This window comes from Corythoichthys intestinalis, chromosome 11 (genome assembly GCF_030265065.1).
Source record: "Corythoichthys intestinalis isolate RoL2023-P3 chromosome 11, ASM3026506v1, whole genome shotgun sequence".
In the NCBI taxonomy this organism is placed as follows: Eukaryota; Metazoa; Chordata; class Actinopteri; order Syngnathiformes; family Syngnathidae; genus Corythoichthys; species Corythoichthys intestinalis.
The window spans coordinates 8,406,040-8,427,412 of NC_080405.1; the positions used below are offsets into that span (position 1 = coordinate 8,406,040).

The 21,373-nt window shown below is 43.2% G+C and overlaps 1 protein-coding gene across 1 annotated transcript; it reads right to left on the minus strand.

Annotated features, from left to right (window-relative positions):
* Positions 1-307: 307 nt before the first annotated feature.
* LOC130924404 (uncharacterized) lies at positions 308-20,565 on the minus strand. Its single transcript, XM_057850951.1, has 7 exons — positions 20,462-20,565; positions 20,143-20,266; positions 19,926-20,057; positions 19,739-19,795; positions 1,254-1,385; positions 1,061-1,174; positions 308-893 (listed from the first exon to the last, which is right to left on the minus strand). The coding sequence occupies exons 1-7, from the start codon at positions 20,464-20,466 to the stop codon at positions 846-848; spliced, it is 612 nt and encodes a 203-aa protein (XP_057706934.1). The 5' UTR covers positions 20,467-20,565; the 3' UTR covers positions 308-845.
* Positions 20,566-21,373: the final 808 nt, after the last annotated feature.

Sequence of the window (21,373 nt, forward strand, 5' to 3'; positions counted from 1 at the left end):
GTTGATAAACTCTGGGAGGCATGCAAGACTGCTTTCTTTGATGTTCCTGATGACTTGTATGAATCCTTGCCGAACCACATGGATGCAGTCCTTCAAGCCCATGGAAGTCATACAAAATATTAAATTTTGATCTCACAGCACCACTACTTAATTCGCTCATGTTATGTCACATATTTTTGTATTTGAAGTACATTTTTTGTTCAATTTTCACACTACTTTCTGTAGGCGACAAAACTTTTGTCTTGCCAAAATTTGACCTTTATGTCTTCATTAAATGATAAATCTTTTTTCAGTGAAACAAATATATTTTTGTACATTCAACATCGTTTGGGAGGGTCTTAGCTTTCATATGAGCCATTTCTGAAACCAATTGAATAATTAAAAGTCAGGTCATGAACAATTGTTTCTACAAAATGGATAAGTGGCAAGACTTTTGTCAGGGACTGTATGGTGTATCAGGCAAAGATACAAAACATCGCAAACACCGTTACAAACATAAATCCAGATTTTCTTTGAAGTGTTCTTTTGCAGTGGATGACATACATGGTGTTGTGTTCCAGGCAAAATGGCAGCATATCAAACATATTAAAAAAAAAAAAAAAACATTTTTTTTTTCCCTATTTATGGAGACTTACAGGGCACCCTGTAATATAATAAATAAAATCCCAAAACACATTTGAAATCAATATCTTATAAGTTTCATCAGAGTTGTTTTTGCCTTTGCAAAGGAAAACTGTAGATTAGTATTGGATGTTTTTAGATTATAAAAGTAACTTGTAATGTTGTGTTAATAACGCATACAAATATGATGAAGAACTGCAGCAGACCTATTATTATGATCACTATTAGGATGTTGTGTCACGCTGCGGCGTTGAAATCCGCTGGAAAAGGATCTGTTGAACACATGGAGGACAGTTTGGTTATACTACTGGATATCATCATGTAGCCTATCATATTTTTGTCAGCAACTTTGAGATCTTTAAAAGAAATATCTTCTGAGAATTATTCTGCATTTTTAATTAACCACAACGATTGCACCTGTAGGAGACAAATGTCTTACCTGAGTGTTTGTGGATTTCAAAGCCAAGCGAGCAACCACCGACAAGAAGATGAGCAGCACAAATATGCAGACTGAATATGCGCACAATATTATTTCAATACTCAAAATTTGCACCTAGAAAAATAGAGAAATATATTTCAGTTCAAACAATGTTTAAGATATGCTCATCTATTTTTAGTAAAATATTATTTACCGATCTCTTATAGGTCCAACTTGTCACACTCGTTCTGAAAATGCGATTGGTGGAAACGCAGACTATCCTGTATCCTACAGAGACCATAATGCCAAAGATGGAAACCACATACATGGCCAAAGAAACTGTAACCTGGAAGAAATCAAAATGTTATTTGGGTCAGGGCACAAAGTTTGCTATGATAAAATTTAAATTAACTGTGTAGTGGAATGTGTGGTAGAGCAGGATGCGTGCATTACAAGTAAAAGTTGGAGCAGACTTCCACTTATGCACTTTTATAACACAAAAAATAAATAAGTCCAGCTTAACCACTCGTCACTCGGGAGTGCAACAGACCACAGACACGCGGTCAAAATTGAGTCCACCAAAAAGTGAGTAGCAACTGAAGAAGAAAACGAACATGGATAAAGAGACGCCACCGTGTGGTGGATGTTGTAAGGAACAAAGAGGAACACAGAAGTGACCGTTACAGTAGGCAAAGCTATGGCATGTTGTTTCTCTTGATTTCCATTTTTTTGGTCCAATGTTTCTAGTCGTAAGGGCGTGTGCCCCGCAAACCTTTTTTTAATCGTATGATCAGAAAAAGTCATACTTACATCATCAGAAAAAGTCATACATAAAACTTTTTATTTCTTTAATATCTGGCTAAGTATGCTCTAGCCAAGTTAGCATAGCAAAGACATGCTAGCATGATGCTTGATTTGCAACCTTGTTACTATTATCAGTTACTGTAATTTTAGAGATATCAAAACTAATTAATATTAAAATATACACTACTGATCAAAAGTTTAGGGACACCCAAACAATTCTGTTTTCCTTCTTCTCCTTTCTTGATAATAAACAGTTCTGTGCTGCTCTTTTCATTGATCTTTCAAAAGCATTCGATACCGTTGATCATAAAATTCTACTTCATAAATTGCAGGCCATAGGCTTGGATGTTAATGCCCTCAACTGGTTTAAGTCCTACCTTACAGACAGAATACAAACTGTTGCTGCTGATGGTGTTCAATCAAGTCCACTTACTATTAAAAATGGGGTACCACAGGGGTCTGTCCTTGGAGCACTCCTTTTTACGTTATAAATTAATATTTTTCTTCCTAATCAACATTGTAATGCCCACTTTTTTGCTGATGATTGTATTCTATATGCGCCCGGTTCTTCCCCAGCTCTTGCTCTGACTCAATTACAGACTGCTTTTGATTGTTTACAAATATCTCTACATAATCACAGATTAGTTTTAAATAGAGATGTCCCGATCGATCGGCATCCCGATTGATCGGGTCCGATCGCGTCATTTTCAAAGTATCGGAATCGGCAAAAAAATATCGGCCATGCCTTTTTTTAAATATATATATATTTTTTAATTAAATCGTTTTCTAATTGTATTTAATGTTACAAACATAATATGTTACACTCATTCATACCCCTTTCCCACTGGCCAAAAAACCCGTGTCAACCCGCTAACAATCGACTTTTGGTGGCAGTGGGAAAGGTGTGGCGACCCGCCTCGACGCGTGTCAATCAACCCGCCAAGCGACCCGCGTTAAAATCACCTCGGCTCTGATGGCCATGCAGTGTGAAAGCAAAACCCCGGGTCAACAGTCAATACCCTAATCTACGTGGTGACGCAGGCTAGTACGTGATGCGTCATAACAAAAAACAAAAACCATGTGCTCTAGCCCGGATCCACATACGGCGAACAGTCGGTGTAGCAGCATTAGCAATAGCCATAAGAGACGAAACAAAGGCTCTTCTCCTCCTCCTGTGACGTACACGACTCCTTTCAATTTCAAACCAAAATTTACGTCGCCTAGGTTGCCTCAGCACAAGCACAGTGTTGATCCTTTGCTGCATTTCGACCATTTTGCGGGCAGTAAAACGCATGAAAACAGAACACAAACGGAAAGGAGGCTTCCATGTTGCATTGCATTGTTAACTTCCTTGAACTGAATGAATTCGGTCGCACTTGTCGAAGCGCATCTTAGCGTGGTGACGTCACGCACCTTACGCACGGCTGAGGAGGGGTGGGGGTTAGACGGGTGGAAAAAAAAAAAATCCATCCATCCATTATCTTCCGCTTGTTCCGGGGTCGGGTCGCGGGGGCAGCAGCTTTAACAGGGAAGCCCAGACTTCCCTCTCCCCAGCCACTTCAACCAGCTCCTCCGGCGGGATCCCAAGGCGTTCCCAGGCCAGCCGAGAGACATAGTCTCTCCAGCGTGTTCTGGGTCGTCCCCGGGGCCTCCCGCCGGTGGGACATGCCCGGAACACCTCTCCAGGGAGGCGTCCAGGAGGCATCCGAACCAGATGCCCGAGCCACCTCAGCTGGCTCCTCTCTACGCGGAGGAGTAGCGGCTCGACGCCGAGTCCCTCCCGGATGACCGAGCTTCTCACCCTATCTCTAAGGGAGAGCCCGGACACCCTGCGGAGGAAACTCATTTCGGCCGCTTGTATCCGGGATCTTGTTCTTTCGGTCACGACCCAAAGCTCGTGACCATAGGTGAGGGTAGGAACGTAGATCGACTGGTAAATCGAGAGCTTTGCCTTTCGGCTCAGCTCCTTCTTCACCACTACGGACCGGTGCAGAGTCCGCATTACTGCAGACGCCGCACCGATTCGCCTGTCGATCTCCCGCTCCCTCCTACCGTCACTCGTGAACAAGACCCCAAGATACTTGAACTCCTCCACTTGGGGCAGGATCTCATCCCCGACCCGGAGAGGGCACTCCACCCTTTTCCGACTGAGGACCATGGTCTCGGATTTGGAGGTGCTGATCTTCATCCCAACCGCTTCACACTCCGCTGCGAACCGCTCCAGTGAGAGTTGGAGGTCACGGCTTGATGAAGCCAACAGCACCACATCATCTGCAAAAAGCAGAGATTCAATGCTGAGGTCACCAAACCGGACCCCCTCAACGCTTCGGCTGCGCCTAGAAATTCTGTCCATAAAAATTATGAACAAAATCTGTGACAAAGGGCAGCCTTGGTGGAGTCCAACCCTCACTGGGAACGAATTCGACTTACTGCCGGCAATGCGGACCAGACTCTGACACCGGTCGTACAGGGACCGAACAGCCCTTACCAAGGGGCTCGGTACCCCGTACTCCCGGAGCACCCTCCACAGGATTCCCCTACGCACACGGTCGAACGCCTTCTCCAAATCCACAAAACACATGTAGACTGGTTGGGCGAACTCCCATGCACCCTCGAGGACCCTGCCGAGGGTGTAGAGCTGGTCCACTGTTCCACGGCTGGGACGAAAACCACACTGAACCTCCTGAATCCGAGATTCGACTTCCCGACGGACCTCCTCTCCAGCACCCCTGAATAGACTTTACCGGGGAGGCTGAGGAGTGTGATTCCTCTATAATTGGAACACACCCTCCGGTCCCCCTTACCACCACCCCGGTCTGCCAATCCAGAGGCACTGTCCCCGATGTCCACGCGATGTTGTAGAGGCGTGTCAGCCATGACAGCCCTACAACATCCAGAGCCTTTAGGAACTCCGGGCGGATCTCATCCACCCCCGGGGCCTTGCCACCGGGGAGCTTGCCAACCGCCTCAGTGACTTCAACCCCAGAGATCGAAGAGCCCACCTCAGAGTCCCCAGACTGTGCTTCCTCAAAGGAAGGCGTGTCGGTGGAATTGAGGAGGGCTTCGAAGTATTCTCCCCACCGACTCACAACGTCCCGAGTCGAGGTCAGCAGTACACCATCTTCACTATACACAGTGTTAATAGTGCACTGCTTTGCTCTCCTCAGACGCCGGATGGTGGACCAGAATTTCCTCGAAGCCGTCCGGAAGTCGTTTTCCATGGCCTCACCGAACTCCTCCCATGTCCGAGTTTTTGCCTCGGCGACTGCCGAGGCCGCAGTCCACTTGGCCAGCCGGTACCTGTCAGCTGCCTCCGGAGTCTCACAGGCCAAAAAGGCCCGATAGGCCTCCTTCTTCAGCTTGACGGCATCCCTTACCGCTGGTGTCCACCAGCGGGTTCGGGGATTGCCGCCACGACAGGCACCAACCACCTTACGGCCACAGCTCCGATCGGCCGCCTCAACAATGGAGGTGCGGAACATGGCCCACTCGGACTCAATGTCCCCCACCTCCCCTGGGACAAGGGAGAAACTCTGCCGGAGGTGGGTGTTGAAACTCTTTCTGACAGGGGATTCTGCCAGACGTTCCCAGCAGACCCTCACAATACGTTTGGGCCTGCCAGGTCTGGCCAGCATCTTCCCCCGCCATCGGAGCCAACACACCACCAGGTGGTGATCAGTTGACAGCTCCGCCCCTCTCTTCACCCGAGTGTCCAAAACATGCAGCCGCAAGTCCGATGACACGATTACGAAGTCGATCATCGAACTGCGGCCTAGGGTGTCCTGGTGCCAAGTGCACATATGGACACCCCTATGTTTGAACATGGTGTTCGTTATAGACAAACCGTGACGAGCACAGAAGTCCAATAACAGAACACCACTCGGGTTCTGATCGGGGGGGCCGTTCCTCCCAATCACGCCCCTCCAGGTCTCACTGTCATTGCCCACGTGAGCGTTGAAGTCCCCCAGTAGAACGAGGGAGTCCCCAGAGGGGGCGCTCTCTAGCACACCCTCCAAGGACTCCAAAAAGGGTGGGTATTCTGAACTGCTGTTCGGTGCATAAGCGCAAACAACAGTTAGAACCTGTCCCCCCACCCGAAGGCGGAGGGAGGCTACCCTCTCGTCTACCGGGGTAAACCCCAATGTACAGGCGCCAAGCCGGGGGGCAATAAGTATGCCCACACCTGCCCGGCGCCTCTCACCATGGGCAACTCCAGAGTGGAAGAGAGTCCAACCCCTCTCGAGAGGATTGGTACCAGAACCCAAGCTGTGTGTGGAGGAGAGTCCGACTATATCTAGTCGGAACTTCTCTGCCTCACACACCAGCTCAGGCTCCTTCCCTGCTAGAGAGGTGACATTCCATGTCCCAAGAGTTAGCTTCAGCAGCTGGGGGTCGGACCGCCAAGGCCCCCGCCTTTGGCTGCCGCCCAACTCCCTACGCACCCGACCCCTTTGGCCCCTCCCACAGGTGGTGAGCCCATGGGAAGAAAAAAAAAAAAAAAGACACAGCTTTTTTCGCCAATGGGAAAGGTGCCAAATGCCAATTGCTAGTGGGATGCATCGGCTTGGAAAAACGCGCGTTGACCCACTAGTTTCAGTGGGAAAGGGGTATCAGAGTCTTTAGTTTAGGCTTAAGGTAGGGTTATCAAATTTATCCTGATAACGGCGGTAATTAATAAAAAAAAAAAAAAGTATCACATTAAAATATTTAACGCAATTAATGCACGCGCTGCACGACCCACCCACACATTATCGCGCTCAATCTGTAATGGCGCCATTTTACCTTTATAGAGAGATAAAAGGCAGTGTAAAATGAGTAGAGTGAATTTTGGCAGCCTTTGGAGCATTTTCTTAATTGGCTAAAGCCTTACAATCCCTCTCCCTACGATTAGAAATATCATGGGAAGCAATGTGGGGAAGCAAGGTAGCAAATGATCTTTTTCATAACACCTTATACTATTTCCCAAAGCAGAGAAGATATATCAATTGATAGAACTACGCACAGTCATGGTTCCACTTCCCATCATGCATTGGGCATGGCTACAGTATCATTTACTGAAAGCTCAACAAATACACTAGATGACAATATTTAGTCACAATATACAAAGTCACAAGTCTGTCTATCCGTGGATCCCTTTCAGAGAAAGAATGTTAATAATGTAAATGCCATCTTGAGGATTTATTGTCATAATAAACAAATACAGTACTTATGTACTGTATGTTGAATGTATATATACTTCCGAGTTTTATTCATTTTTTTCTTAATGCATTGCCAAAATGTATATGATTGGGAAAAATTATCGGGAATGATTGGAATTGAATCGGGAGCAAAAAAAAAAGCAATTGGATCGGGAAATATCGGGATCGGCAGATACTCAAACTAAAACGATCGGGATCGGATCGGGAGCAAAAAACATGATCGGAACAACCCTAGTTTTAAATGCTGAAAAAACTAAATACATGGTTTTCTCCACTTCCACCATTACTGACAATGACTTACCCGGAATCAAATCCCTAAATGGTACTCAAATTACTCTCACTGATTCATACAATACTTAGGAATTTGGATTGACAGTAACTTTTCATTCAACACTCATATTCATCACCTAATCCGTAAATTTAAATATAAACTTAGCTTCCTGTATAGAATCAAAGGCTGTCTGTCAACTTCTAACTGAAAAACCATTGTATTATCTTCTTTTGTTTCTGTTCTTGATTATGAGGACATCTTGTACTGTCATGCAGCTCCATCAACTCTTCAACAGTTAAACCCGGTTTATCACAGTTTCATCACCAATGACAATTTCTGCACTCATCATTGTACCCTTTATCAAAACGTTGGTTGGTCCTCACTACAGTCAAGAAGAAATATCCACATCATGTTATTCATCTATAAGGCTTTACTGTGCAAACTTCCTAACTACCTCACATCTCTCCTGTCATTCAAATCCAGTAACTACAAAACACGATCATCCAACTACTTAACCCTAAACATTCCACTCACACGCACTGATGTTGGCAGAACTGGCTTTAGCTACTATGCTCCTCTTAAATGGAACGAATTGCAATCTACTCCTAAACTACAGTCAATCATTCATCTTGGTGATTTTAAATCTCTTTAGTCTGAGGTTTTTTTGATTATTGTAACTGTTTCTGTTAGTGTCATTTGTGTTGTTTGATATTTGTGAATGTTTTTTGTGCTCAGGCCTCGCCTTTAAAAGAGATATTAATCTCAATGAGACTGCATGATAAGATAAATATTAATTAAAAAAAAAAAAAAATAATAAAAGTAACACTTTTATTCTTTAAATGAGTTGCACATAAATAAATAGAAAATATAGTCAAGACGTTGACAAGGTTAGAATTAAGGATTTTTATTTGAAATAATCATTTTCTCCTTCAAACTTTGCTTTTGTCAAAGAATGCTCCCTTTGCAACAATTCCAGCTTTGCAGACCAATGACATACTAGCTTTTAATTTGTTGATGTAATCTGGAGAAACTTCACTCCACGCTTCCAGAAGCACCTCCCACAAGTTGGATATGCTTGATGGGCACGCTGCTCCCACAACAGCTCAATGGGTTTGAGATCTGTTGACTGTGTTCGCTACTCCATTACAGAATACCAGCTGCCTGCTTCTTTCCTAAATAGTTCTTGCATAATTTGGAGGTGTGCTTTGGGTCATTGTCATATTGTAGGCTGAAATTAACTCGAGCGTTGTCCCCAGGGTATGACAGGGTGTTGTAAAATGGAGTGATAGCCTTCCTTATTTAAAATCCTGTTGACCTTGTACAAATCTCCCACTTTACCAGCACCAAAGCAACCCCAGACCATCACATTACCTTCACCAATCATGGTTGACAGATGACATCAGGCACTCTTCCAGCATCTTTTCAGTTGTTCTGCATCTCACAAATGTTCTTCTCTTTGATCCTTAGCCCAAACACCTCAAACTACGATTTGTCTGTCCATAACACTTTTTTCCAATCTTCCCCTGTCTAATGTATGTGTTCTTTTGCCCATATTAATCATTTCCTTTTATTAGCCTGTTTCTTTTGCCACACTACCATGCAAGCCAGCATCCCGGAGTCGTCTCTTCACTGTCGACATTGACACTGGTGTTTTACGGGTACTATTTAATGAAGCTGCAGGATAAGGACCAGTGAGGCATCTATTTCTCAAACTAGAGACTCTCATATACTTGTCTTCTTGTGAAGGAATTCGGCCTCCCAGCCAAGCCGCCGGAACGAGACAGCCGAACCAGTAGGCGTCCTGCTGGCGAAGCCCTAGCACGTCGGCCGGAAAAGCCAATCCCCGTGCGCTCACTCCAGCATTAACCCTTTGTACTGACTCCGTTTTTAACATTTTAAAGAAAGCTCACCAAGAACAGGTTGACAATTTATTCGTGGACAGTGATCAAAAAGCAAGGCAAAACAGACGACGGAGAGGCAATCCAAGGTCTGCAGAACAACGGATACATCGGAATGTTCCCGAGAAGCGACAGTTGTTCTCTAAATGTTCAGTCTTTTGAAAACTGCGGTGGAGTGGGCCCGGTGGAAGGCGTGCCTAGGTGTTGTCTTGGGATCATCCTTCTGTGGCAGGCTTGGGCGGTCAAGTTCGTGTGTCATCTTTTGTGGCTGGGATGTGGTTGCCACGGCAACTGAGGTGAGAGTTCGGCATGGCTTGACGTCTAAGGCGCCGAGCTATCAACTTGTTGCCTTGGTAAGGCGGGGGTGTCCTGACCCCACCGAAGAGATGCTGACGTATTTTCCTTACCTTATCAGGCGAGGGCTGATAAGGTGGTCCACTTTACTGTGTCAAAGGGCATGGGGTAACATCTCCTTAAACTATGGTTAAATGCTTTACTATAATGAATGTGTTAGACTAATGCAAGCAGTTATGCGGTGTCTGTAAGAAATTTAACTATCACCTTCACTTGCTTGGTTGTGCAGCGGGTCCTCCCGCTTCTCTTTCTACTCTGGTTAGATCTTGTTTGTGCTGCTCTCTGAAGGAGTGGTACACAGCGTTATAGGAAATCTTCAATTTCTTGGCAATTTGTCTGATAGACTAGCCTTCATTTCTAAGAACAGATCGTCACGTTTCACGTGAAAGTTGTCTTTTTCTGGCCATTTTGAGAGATTAATCAAACCCACAAAGGTGATGCTCCAGATACCCAACTAGCTCAAAGGAAGATCAGTTTTATAGCTTCTCTAACCACCTAAACTGTTTTGAGCTGTGCCAACATAATTGGACAAGGTTTTCTAATCATCTATTATCCTTCTAAGGCAACTAACAAGCACAATGTTCCATTAGAACACTGGACTGATGTTTGGTGTAAATGGGCCTCATTACAAAACTACACAGATATTGCATTAAAACCGGACGTTTCCAGCTAGAATAGTCATTCACCACATTAATAATGTATAGAGTGTTTTTTAAAAAAAACTAGTTTAATGTTGTTCCCATTGGAAAAACCCGTGCTTTCTTTCAAAAAGGAGGAAATTTCTAAGTGTCCCCAAACTTTTGAACGGTAGGGTATTTTTAATAATACAGGGTTTCAATTTTTTTTTCTTTTTTTTTTTTAAACCCTGTTTTTCCAAGCTATGTATCTGTAACAAGCTTGCTTCAAACAGTGAAGTAGGCCAAATCAAAATATGACAGCTTATCACCACTTTTTCTTTCAATATAACACCAATTACATTTTTTTTTCTCCTGCATTAAGCAGAAGTCCTCCAACATTTGTAACTATTGTAACACGGAAGTGGCCCATTATTGACACGCCCTCGCATACAATCCATGTTATTTCTGTTTGTTTTCTCCGGTAATCTTTCAAAAAGGAACATGCCTATCAAACACTGCTGACATGGAAATTGTAGAAACGACTCAAGACATTACGACATATGAAGGATGTTTTCTTCATACGTTTCCCGAAACCAAAAACTCGGAGGAAAAAATGTGAAGAATGGATCAACTTGCACGGACGTCCAAAAAAACAGTTTAACGCCAGCACGGTGAAGCCATTCAAATTTCATATGCAGCAAACATTTTGTTGGGGGCATGGTCCTTCCGAGGACAAAGAGGTAAGCCATTTTGATATTTTTTACCCTTTTTTTTGGCCTGGCGTTTTGTCGTTCTGCTTCTGTCTGACAGTGAATGACCTGATAAAAATATATCTGACTGCCACTGTTACCTTTTCTGTTGCAAAAAAAAAAAAAACACTTTAGTAAGGGGGAAGTGTAAATAAATTATAGAATTAAGATTTGTTATTCATGAAAAAATTAAAAGTGTTACCTATTAATATATAAATATCACCTTTGGGAGTGTATGTCCACCAGTAATGGTTTACAGCTAACTGTGTGTAATCCAACATTGAAAATGGTGGTATCATATTTTTATAAAAATGTTTGGATAAAAACATGTCAGCTGGTGAAGGCTACCTGACTTTACTGTTACCTCAGTTGATCCTTACAAAAAAGGGTGTCCATATTTGCACATTCAGGTAGTCCCCCGGGTAACGTGACTTCGACTCCACAACGCCTGTCTCGTCGTTTTTTTTTCCTTAATGTTGACTTTTGTGTGATGCATGTTTTTTTTGTTTTGGCGCAAGAAGCGTAGAGCAGGTTGTACCTCCGCATGCAAGAGCATTTACACACCACCTATCCCAAACACATATGAGTAAAAGCACAACCGAGTGAAGAGATGACAGCCTGCGTGCACATTCGTTGCTTGTGAAGCATCCAGAGGCGACGACCGTATATAACCCCTTTTGTACTGTTTATTGTGGGTTTTCAATTGTGGTCGAATACTTAGATTGTTTTTGATGATGGGCGGACGCTAACTGAAACATGCTAATTGTTTGTTATTGCTGTATCAGCAGCTACTTGTAAACGCAAATTTGAATTACTGTTATTGAGGATGAGACTGATTTAATTTTATTTTAGTTTCATTCTGCAAGTGTTGATGTCATGAGGAGCTGAATAAAGTCAGTAAACCACACGGATGCCTGACATTGTCATTTCGGAGCTTAGCTTGCTGTCTAACTAGGGCTTAGCTCCAACATCTTGGCGCCGAGGACAGTACAATGATGTATGTTTATGGATATTCTTTTTTTAATTTAGAGGGTGTTCAGAGGTATTTAAAGGGTTAATTCCGATTTATACGGAAATCCGGGTTACATCGTCAGCGCAGGAACGGAACTCGTTCGTAAACCGGGAACTATCTTTACTGAAAAGTGTTAATTAAAGGACATTAGGACAATAAAAACTTTGAAGTTTTCTTCTATTTATTTTGCGCTTCGATAAGATCTGATTTTTAGTTTTAGCCAATAGATTTTTTTAAAAAAATGCTGTAATAAAAAAATGCATTTTCGTTTCTCCTGTTGTACCGCACCTGTATTGAACCGTGATCACCGTTCTGAGGTACAGTGTATCACAAAAGTGAGTACACCCCACGCATTTCTGCAGATATTTAAGTATATCTTTTCATGGGACAACACTGATAAAATGACACTTTGGCTACGTTCATACTACATACAGGTCTTAATGCATGAATCCGATTTTTTCGTGTTTTTCCGACTCGAGTGAGGCATTAACTTGACGGTCTGAACGTGACAAGTCGCATAGAACTGGACCACTTCAAATCCGATCTGGGTCACTTTCGTATGTGGTTCAAATCAGATCTGGGCCACATTTTTCCAGACTGTCGCGGTGGTCTGTACTATCCACTCTCCCAAATCGGATTTCATGCAGCAATTACGTCATCAAATAGCGAGAGAGACGCTACGGTAGCGGTGCAGCTGTGCGTTATTAGCGCCTAGCTTGCAGTGAACACGGCTTTTGGGGAAGGGCTGGGCTTGACAACAGTCATAAAAAATAAAAATGGGTTGAGGATAAGCCTGAGAATGCTCAGTTTTCTCTCTGCTCCAAGTGAGCAATATTTCAACATTGCCTACACGGCCGAGAATCGGGGCACACTGCCCGTATGTGTGTGTGAAATGCACGGACAGTGCGTGCATGCTATTGATCCATATAAACTTCGAATATCAGCCTAAACGGGGATTATTTATGTCTTTTATTTGTGTCCTCCTTTTGAAAAGCAAAATATGCTATCCCTGGAATGACGGATGACGTGTGTCATTTGTTTTGATGCTTCTGCGCATGCGGGTCTTCTTGCTCAGCGCGTGTCGGACTGCGAATTAGTGCACATGCGTAATACTTGAACGGTCTCAATGGACAAAGGCAGTCTGAACGGGCACGCCAAAAAAACGTATATGACAAAAAATCGGATTCGTGCATTAAGACCTGTAGTATGAACGTAGCCTTTGACACAATTAAAAGTAGTCTGTGTGCAGCTTATATAGTAAGATAGTTAATTTATTTTCCCCTCAAAATAACTTAAAATATAGCCATTAATATCTAAACCCCGGCAACAAAAGTGAGTACACCCTTTAGAAACGACGTACATCCCTAAATGTCCAAATTGAGTACTATTGTCATTTTCCTTCCAAAATGTCATGTGACTCATTACAGGAGTGCTGTCAGCATTGCTGCAGAGATTGAAGAGGTGGGGGGTCAGGCTGCTGTTAGTGCTCAGACCATATACCGCACTCTACATCAAATTGGTGTGCATGGCTGTCACCCTAGGAGGAAGCCTCTTCTGAAGACGGTAAACAAGAAAGCCCGTGAACAGTTTGCTGAAGACATGTCAACAAAGCACATGGATTACTGGAACCATGCCCTATGGTCTGATGAGACGGGTGAGCTTTCTTTTCTTCTTCTTTAACCAAGAGGTTTGGTGAATCGGTCTCAGGGGTTTGGCGAATCTTGTCTCAGGGGTTTGGCAGAGCCTCCGCCACAGAGGTGAAGAAAAATAATATAATAATATGAAATTGGTAGGGTTCTGTACCTCCATCAAGGTCAAAATCTACATGTAGGCAATGTTATGCACTTGGAAAGTGCTATTTTACTGATATACTGTCAACTTGCAGTGCCACTGCCACAGATGAGTCATTATCTATTAGCGTGATTGGTTTTTTTCTTTTCTTTATTTTTTAACCTGTCCTGTTCAGCTGCTTTGAGACGGAGAGTAGGAGCGAGGAGGTGAGCAGGTGCGGCCCATCTCTCCTCCTGCAGCTCTGCCAAAGGAGCCAGCCGCCACTGGATCATCGACGCCCCCATTAACCTGCGACGAGGGGACGTGCCTGTGGGGACTATTTTTTGCAAAATAGCCACTGAGAGGCTTAGAAGGCTCTGGGTTTCTTGACTCGTTGAATCATTCAGCATAAACTGAATGTAAAGTTTAAGGTGTTTATTCCAACTCAAAATTCAAACAATACTACTTGTGGTTTCTTAATTAAAATAAACAGAACTAAACAATAACGTGCAGCAGTGAAACAACGGTCAAAAGAATATATGCCTTGAGCCAGCTAACCCCCTTGCTCTGTGTGTCCAACTGACTTGGCTCCTTCTGACAGCCCCATTTCAGCAGGCATAAACAGCTCAAAGGTGTCAAAGGCTGATTGCCTAAAACCACCCCCACACCTACCAATGGCGTACCGCAAGCAACACGTCACTTCCGCTCATTAATATTCATGACATTAGCTAGTGTTGCTAAGTAGGGACAAGCCACCGTTTATCCCTAATAGGAAATGAATGGAAATCGTGTACGAAGGAGATGTTTACAGAGCTAAACCTACCAATTCTTTCTGAAAATGATGTGCCTGGTGCCAAATTCACTGGCAAAGATGTGGAAGAACATAAAAATGTTCAGTTAAAGAGATGGCTTTCGTGTCGAAGGCTGAAAAAGACGAAAAAAACGGGCCGACCTAAGCATAGCTTTCGCTTTTTTATCGACCCGATTGTCAATGACATTTTCCTGTTTCAACAAGCTATCCTTTACTATCAGCCCTGTCTTTCTTATATATCCTCTGGTTGTCCTACGTCTCTTACTGTTCTTGGGGGTAATTTAGTTAGCTTTGTGTAGCGATCGCAAATGCTACTCAGTGACAGCCAACGAACACTTTTAATTTTTTCATTGATAACACATCTTAATCCTATAATTTATTTACACTTCCCCCTTACTAAAGTTGTTTTTTTATATACTGTATATATAACAAATGGTAACAGTGGCAGTCAGATACCATTGTAATTCTTTTAAGGTCAGTCATTGTCAGACACAAGCAGTACGGCACAACGCTAAAAAAATAAGTTCAAAATATAAAAATGGCTTACCTCTTTGTCCTCTGAAAGACCATGCCAACCCAAAATAATGTTTACTGCATATGAAACGTGAATGGATTCGCCGTGCTGTTGTTAAAGTCCGCGCAAGTTGATTCGGTCTTCACGTTTTCCTCCCAAGTTTTTGGTTTCCGGAAACGTATGAAGAAAACATCCTTCATGTGTCGAAATGTCTAGAGTCGTTTCTACAAGTTCCAAAAAAGCAATGCGTGATCAGCATTTTCGTTTTTTGAAAGATTACCGGAGAAAAGAAGCACTAATTACGTTGGGTCTATGCGAGGGCGGGTCTACAATGTCCCGCTTCGGCTTTACTTCCGCTTTACGATGCGACGTCACGGTCTAAAAATAGCCTGCGTGCGGTACGCCGTTAGGAACACAAATACACAGTCAAATACTAAGCAAAGGAAGATAACTGGGCTCCTAAACAAAAGAAATAGTTTAACAATCAAAATCAACACTAATAGACACTATGGCTCATACAGTCCAAAACCCCCAAAAGTCCAAAAGTCCGCCTACCCAGACCACCACCCACGAGCTCAACCCCCCCACCGATGCGGGACCTCCATGGCCCACTAGTCCCGGGGCAGGACAGGATCCCGACCCAAAGGGACACCTCGCCAGTGATCCGCCCCGGGGGCCAAGGAGGATGCCTGGGTAGAATAGAGAGAGGAAAACAGAAGCAGGGGAACGCTTAGAGGCCGCTGCAGGACGGCACAGGACCAGAGTCCTGACCCCTGAAACAAACAGCCCAGTCGAAGAGGAAGACCCGCCATGGTAGCCCGGCCATAAAGAAACGAGTAGGACCCACCTACCGCCCCTATTACTGTGGCTGCCAGGTCCCCGACTGGCAGGCACTAACTGCCACCGTAATGGGATTGTGTGGGAAGTAAGGGTGTAACGGTACACAAAAATCTCATTTCGGTATGTACCTCGGTTTTGAGGTCACGGTTCGGTTTATTTTTGGTACAGTAAGAAAACAAAATGCAAAATATAAATGTGCTAGTTGTTTATTACACATTAGCCTATACAGAGTTAGAATTCTGCTCAAAAGCTGTTAGGGCCTCCGCGCCTCCTTCCTGAGCCCTGCCTCAGGTGAGGGGATTTTGCCTGATTACAGGTCTGATGTCAGATGGGTGGAGCGGCCACAGCTGTGGGCAATTACCATCAGCCAGCTTTAAAAGCCCAGCGGACGCACCACCACATCGCCCGATCAACTCGTCTGTTACTCACGTCAGTTGTATCTCGCATTCCTTACATGATATCTTTGCTCACTGGCTCACGACTACCTTGCTTTCGCCCCAGGTCCTGTTTTCTGCGCGCCCCTCGTCGGATTCCACGCCTGCCTCCCTTCCGAGCTTCCTCGTCAGCTCAACTACCCCGAGCCAAGCAAACTTCCACCCGCCACGCTCTTCTCGCGATTGCTAATAAAATACTGCTCGCCAGAAGTTGTCTGCATTGGGATCCCTTCCTGCTCACGCACAACCTAACAAAAGCAGGTATTTAAAGATAATCCAACAACAATTTGCCTTTCAGACCCCGCGTATTGCTCAGCTTTCTTTCAGATAGAAAGATGAAAAAAGAAGTCCTGTGCTAAAGAGAAAAGCAATCCCAATGACAAAGATTTTAACATGTATTTTACAAATGAAATGCCTCAATGAAACATTTTTTTTCTTATGAATGGTTTTCAAAAGTTTTATTGGTGGATTTTCTTAAGTAAAAGCGCCACACAGAAATTAATAAATTTAATTGTGTTAGCAGGATGTGTGTATTATTCTTATTATTTAATTACAGGTGTTTTAGCTCATTTCAATTTATTTTATTTAAATGGGCTATTATTTATTTTATTATGTGTTTATATTTTACAAATGTGATGTAGTATTCATTTATATTGTATATTTTATGTTGTATAACTTTAGTTCCTATGTGAATATTAGTTCCTACTTGTTTTGTTGTGGTAGGAGGGTTTTGTATTGAACACGGGGCCGTGTTGGTTATTATTATAGCAGAGAAGACAGCAGTAAATCAACAAAGATAAGTCAAATGTGCCCCGATCTACCACTCAAGAGATCTGATGGACTCAAAAAGTAGGTTACGATTGCATATTAGTTTGAAAATCGACCGGATCCACTATATTTTTACACGAGTGACTTCCGGCCCGATCCTAGCTACCGGTAGTAGTATTGACGCAGGAGGGCCGCGTCTCGCGTCAAATAATAAACTTTGCCGTTCTTTTCGCGTGCGTCGCGTTGAGCCGCTTCTGGGCCGCATCTAACACGCGGCCGCACTGCGACTGGTGTGCATTGGCTGATTGACTCTAATGCCCATGTTGTCGCGCTGTTGACATTTCTGGGTTATATTGTCCTACCGTGATGGTCCTCATTATAGTAGAGAAGACGGAGTAAATATAATCTACACAAAGAAACTGTAACCCGATCGACACACAGCCTCGAAAAGTAAGGGTTATATTACGTCAGAAGCTCGTTCGGTACGCGTCCGTTCCGAACCAAGCATCACATACCGAAACGGTTCAATACTATTACATGTACCGTTACACCCTTAGTGGGAAGGGTAGTGCAGTGTATGCATTCAAATAGGAGAGCCCGGCTGAGAAGGCATTGGGACTGCCGCGTGGAGCTTCTTCACAGGCGCACATCCCAACGCCCCTCGTCCCATCTCCCCCGTGGAGTGTAATGTATGTGATGCGTTAAAAGTAGGGCTGTCAAACGATTAAAATTTTTAATCGAGTTAATTACAGCTTAAAAATTAACGCCCCTCGTCCCATCTCCCCCGTGGAGTGTAATGTATGTGATGCGTTAAAAGTAGGGCTGTCAAACGATTAAAATTTTTAATCGAGTTAATTACAGCTTAAAAATTAATTAATCGTAATTAATCGCAATTAATCGCAATTCAAACCATCTATAAAATATGTCATATTTTTCTGTAAATTATTGTTGGATTGGAAAGATAAGACACAAGATGGATATATACATTCAACATACGGTACATAAGGACTGTATTTGTTTATTATAACAATAAATCAACAAGATGGCATTAACATTCTTAACATTCTGTTAAAGCGATCCATGGATAGAAAGACTTGTAGTTATAGAAGTTATAGAAATTTTATATTAAAACCCCTCTTAATGTTTTCGTTTTAATAAATTTTGTAAAATTTTCAATCAAAAAATAAACTAGTAGCCCGCCATTGTTGATGTCAATAATTGCAATGGTCATGGGTGCTGAAGCCTATAAAATCAGTCGCACCCAAGCGCCAGCAGAGGGCGGCAAAACTCAATAACTCAATACTCATAAAACACAACAAGTGAGCGTTTCACTGTACTGTCATTTAAATCTGTCTGAGCGGGGCATCTGCGTTAATTGCGTCAAATATTTTAACGTGATTAATTTAAAAAATTAATTAACGCCCGTTAACGCGATAATTTTGACAGCCCTAGTTAAAAGAGGTGCGAGAATGGCAGGGCGGCAAATGTCACATCACCTTCCCACCCAACCGACCCCAGCTGCCTCACATCCACGGAGTATAATACTATTATTATTAGTAGTAGTAGTATTAGCATTAAAATCAAAGGGAAGCCGGCCCGGGATTAGTCGGCCCCATTCTGACTCCCCCTGAAGACCTGAATGAGTTTGTAGGTGCCCAAAATTAAAGATGTTTACAGTGCAAAGGGAAGAGTGTGAGCTAAGAGGCAGGCTTCTGCGGGTGGGGTTCCACCCGCCAGAACTGCCAGACGCGGGGCGAGGGAAGCACCAGGGCCCTGACCATTCCTATGGCCTGCACTTGCCTGTTACCCATCCCCGATCCGGCGTTGCACCAGGCGCCGGCGGCCAGGGGACAACCATCCCTCCAGCAGGGGACAACCAGCCCCACCCCAGGAGTGCCCGCCGATGACCCCACTGACAGAAGAGCAGCTGCAGCAGCCGCAGGCACACAGAGGCGGGCGGAGACAGTGAAAAGGGCCCAGGGATGGAGGCGCAACCCCACACAACCCAACCTGAGAAGGGTGCGTGGTATGGTACCGGAAGGCACTTCACTGGCACCCAGCATAAGGAGACGTTGCCCAGGTGATTGTTAACAATATATTATTGATTCATTAAATTCAATTGTTGTTTGTGTTAGGACACTAGTGGTTAGCCAATCCGTTTGGGAGGGATGGCAGTGCATGAACGAAATGAACATTCGCTGCCACCCTCCCAGTTCAAATGACTTGGATGTGTACTAGTGATAAACTCAACTCCATCAACAGCAGAAGGATGAAGAGAGCTTGTTTTTCTGTTTATTACTTGTAAAGTAAAATATTGTAGAATTATTTCCTGACCTATTTATCGACAGTTGTTATATCTCCACATTTTGAGATAATCGTTATTGTATAGTGAGGTACCCAGAGGTTCGCACCCCGAATTATGATACCAATATTATCATGTACTGTGTAACTATCTGGTTAGTTCAGGATGTAGTCCTCCTTTCGTAAGTGGTGAGGAAACTTCGAGAATAAATTATTTTTCTCTCCTCACAATATGCCGAAAATGTGTCCTGCTTTTTGGTATTGTTAAGACAGCTATTCAATTTGTGCTTAAATCGTCCGCCGGTACTGGAATGACTCATACAAATACAGTATGTACGTTATATCATAATACTCTTACCATCCTTTTCGATGGAAATGCGGTGGTGTAGATGGACAGGTTTCCAGAGATGAGAAACTACAGAAAAAGGAACACACAACGTATTACTGTGTTGTTAACTTTTTCTTCTAAATTACAAGACTTGGTGAGGCATACACAACAATTGACTGTGATGGAAAATAATGACAAAATGACAAGTATTGCATACCAAGGCTCCCTGCCAGAAAGGTATATAGAGGTAAGTGGAGTTTCCTAGAGTTTCATTGGAGTTTTCCGGGGTTTCACTGATCAAGATGAATCCCATCATGACCTCAGCAAAGCCGCAGATCATAATAACAACCTTGTGATGAAAGGGACATCTTGTCTCACTGCATTCATGAATATAAACTCAGTACACAAAGCTTGAACCGTATGGGAGGAATTACCCCAAGACTTTGAGGATCCCTTTGGACAAAGCGATGAAGCGGTTTGCTGGACATCAGCACTTTGGCCTCATCGAAATTTTCCTTGTGTCCATTTGTGATCTCTGTGTTAGCGGTTGTTGGTGCACTGTAATCCATGGTGAGGAAGTTAGACAAAAGGGGAAAACAACAGTGTGGTAATGCATTCCATGCTGAATAATTGGCAGCACTCCTTTATTTTTTGCATTCTTGACAGCACTCTTTCCAGGATTGACACAGGACAATAAAATCTGATGTAAACTTTGATTAAACAAAACAGAGCAAGAAACATACAGCAACCCACCTCATTGTTGTTTTTCCAGAGAGCCACCATAGAGGAAATAACGGTTAGGCAATGTTGTGAGGGGAGCAGAGGAGGAAGAGAAATTTGTGACTCATCAAGAGGAGGAGCTAAGCATATTTGATGAAAGGCTGTCAAATGATGTATACATCCAGAGGAAAATATTACTGAACGTGCAGAAAATCAAAGGTTCAAAACAAAGAGTGCATACTGAAAAATTTTGAATTAATATTAAAAAAAAAAAAAAGAAAAGCAATAAACACCTAATTAGGTTTGATTTTAATGTCCCTAACTCGATATCGCTAGATTTTTTTTACTCATGAGACTCTAAATGAAAAACTAAAAGCCATTGCTAATAGTCTCTGCTTGTGATAAACACAATAAAAGAGACCAAACATAGTGGTATGTTTGTGAGATTGGCACTATTCCAAAAAGTACCATAAAAAATTGTAGTTGGTTGCACTCCATTTCATTACGGCATCTTTCTTTCACTGTTCTATACAGTGCTCTCCATAATTATTGGATTTATAATAATTATGTGTTTTTCAGCTTCTAATATTTTTTTTTCTAAATAATATGGGACCTTAATGGAAAAAAGAGAAAACTCCAACCTTCAATACAAGTGCATTTATTCAGTGGGGAAAAAATCCCACATAAAGAAATAATTATTTGACATCAAATAATGTGGGTCACAATTATTAGCACCACTGGTGTTAATACTTTGTACAACCCCCTTTTGCCAACAAAACAGCACCTAATCTTCTCCTATAATGTTTCACAAGATGGGAAAAGACAGAAAGAGGGATCTTCAGCTATTCCTCTTTGCAGAATCTCTCTAAATCATCCACAGACCTGGGTCCTCTCCTCTGTACTCTCCTCTTCAGCTCACCACACAGGTTTTCAATGAGATTGAGG

Excerpts from the sequence above, each read along its gene's own strand:
- LOC130924404 (XM_057850951.1), bottom strand. Across the intron at positions 20,058-20,142 it reads GGGATCCTCAAAGTCTTGGG|GTTGTTATTATGATCTGCGG; the intron begins GTAATTCCTCCC and ends TTTCATCACAAG. Across the intron at positions 1,175-1,253 it reads GTTGGACCTATAAGAGATCG|GTGCAAATTTTGAGTATTGA; the intron begins GTAAATAATATT and ends CTATTTTTCTAG.